Source organism: Arachis ipaensis, chromosome B02, assembly GCF_000816755.2.
Source record: "Arachis ipaensis cultivar K30076 chromosome B02, Araip1.1, whole genome shotgun sequence".
Taxonomy (NCBI): domain Eukaryota; kingdom Viridiplantae; phylum Streptophyta; class Magnoliopsida; order Fabales; family Fabaceae; genus Arachis; species Arachis ipaensis.
Genome location: NC_029786.2, coordinates 5214655 through 5216576, shown reverse-complemented (window position 1 = coordinate 5216576; position 1922 = coordinate 5214655). Strand labels below are relative to the sequence as shown.

At 28.0% G+C, this 1922-nt stretch overlaps 1 protein-coding gene across 1 annotated transcript in view; it reads right to left on the bottom strand.

Annotated features, from left to right (window-relative positions):
- LOC107628138 (transcription initiation factor TFIID subunit 11-like) overlaps positions 1-1483 on the bottom strand; it is a 2606-nt gene extending 1123 nt beyond the window's left edge. The window contains exons 1-3 of the mRNA XM_016330937.2: positions 1398-1483; positions 1144-1189; positions 96-838 (exon numbers count right to left, since the gene is read on the bottom strand). Coding sequence (XP_016186423.1) covers positions 96-838; positions 1144-1189; positions 1398-1403 — 795 coding nt within the window. The 5' untranslated portion in view covers positions 1404-1483. The remainder of the gene's footprint in view (positions 1-95; positions 839-1143; positions 1190-1397) is intronic.

Below are 1922 nucleotides of genomic sequence, written 5' to 3'. Positions count from 1 at the left end.
AATAAGTAATTTAATTAAATAATTGTATAAAATTGTTTACACTTTTAGTATATAAAAAATATTCAAATATTTTTGACATATTAAGCAATACTTACTTTCTTGATATCTTTCATTGGTTGAGGATTATCCTTGACATTGGGAAGAAGCTTCTTTGCAAAAGACTTTCCATGCTTTACTTTAAGGTTTGATTTTTCATCATCATTTGACTCAACCAAGATTTTTGTGGGGCCCATTATTTTCTTCTTAACTTCAGAATCAGCCAAGAATAGATCAGCTAGTGTGATCCTTTCCCCTCTCACAATCTTCTTCTTTTGATCATCATCAACATCATCACTCTCTCCATCATCATCATCATCATTCGATTCATCAGCAAGAACAATTTCATTGTTGATCAACACTTCTTCTTTGGTCATAACATTATAATTAGCATCAATGATAATTTGGTTTGCACCACCACCAACATGAACTTCTTCATCATCATCATCATCATCATCAAAGTTATTGTTGTGATGTTCAAATGTGTTGAGCATCAATGGATTCACTTCCTCATCATCATTTTCAGCATAATCATCAAAAACATTATTATTATTATTATTTTTATTTTTATTTAACCCTCCATCACCACCTAATAATTTTTTATCTTGAACTTGCAAACCAAAATATTCTTTGTGATCATAACCAAGTGTTCCAATGGTTAGAATCCCATCTTTCCAACCACCAAGCATATTAGTAAGTGCAACTTGTTTCAACAAAGCTACTTCATTATCCCCAACAACCTTATTATTATCATCATTGCTTATTGTAACTTCATTCTTTTTCATATCTGAAGCAAACCCATCTAAGAAAAAAAAAAGAATAATAATCAATTGAATTTATTAGAACTATAAATTAAATTAAAAGGTAATACTAGGTAAACAAAAAAAAAAAAAAACAGTCAAGAACTTGCTTTATTTAACATTAATTAATTATCACAACAATTAATGAATACTAAATAAGGCAAGTTATGGCTGTTTTTGGCTGATTTTCTTTGGTTTACAAACATTTTCGTTAAAATATGAATTGTTTGTTCATTAAGGTAATTTATTTGGAAAATCAATGAGAGTATATATGTAGAATTGAAGTTTAAGTTTTAGAAGATCAAACCCTTTGGAGGTTTATGATTGAACCGCTTGTGCACCCAATTGAAGATCTGTGATAAATTAATAAACAACAATTGAAGAAGATCAAATTAATTAAAGAAATAATAATACCATAGGCCTATAGTAGTTAGTTAGGACTAACACAAAAATGTGACTATCCAAAATAAATTAAGTAGTACTAAAAGTAAAGCAAAATAAACTAAATTTACAATGCAATATAGAATTTTTAAATATATAAATATGCATGGTTTGAATCACCTTCATATTGTTTTTCTTCTTAGAAAAGTTGGACAAAGAAAGGGTTAGTTTGCGAGTGCTTTATATATATGGAATTTGAGAAACTATATGAACATGTGAATATGAAAACACATGAACGGGGCCAATTTAGATGGTTGAACTAGAATGTGCCACGTGGCCAACTGGTACCTACATTACATTTTGGTTAAGAGATAGCAATTGAAATAATCTCTTAATTTTAACTTAATAATCAAAATGATCTCGCAGTTTTTAAACTAATCAAAATAATTTCTCAATTTAAACCGTAAATAAAAAAAACCCTTTCGTTAATCATCAAAGTAATGCTATTAATGAAACTCATCCATGAAATTATATTGACTCGTATTTCGGATTGTGGACATGCTGTTATAATGAATTCTATTACGACTCTAGTCATTTTTTTATAATAAGGGTATTGTAGTAATTTTTTATAAAAAAATATTAATTTAGACCAGTTTAAAATTTGGTTCATCAATTTTTTGGCCAAATAAATTTGTTCGATCTAAT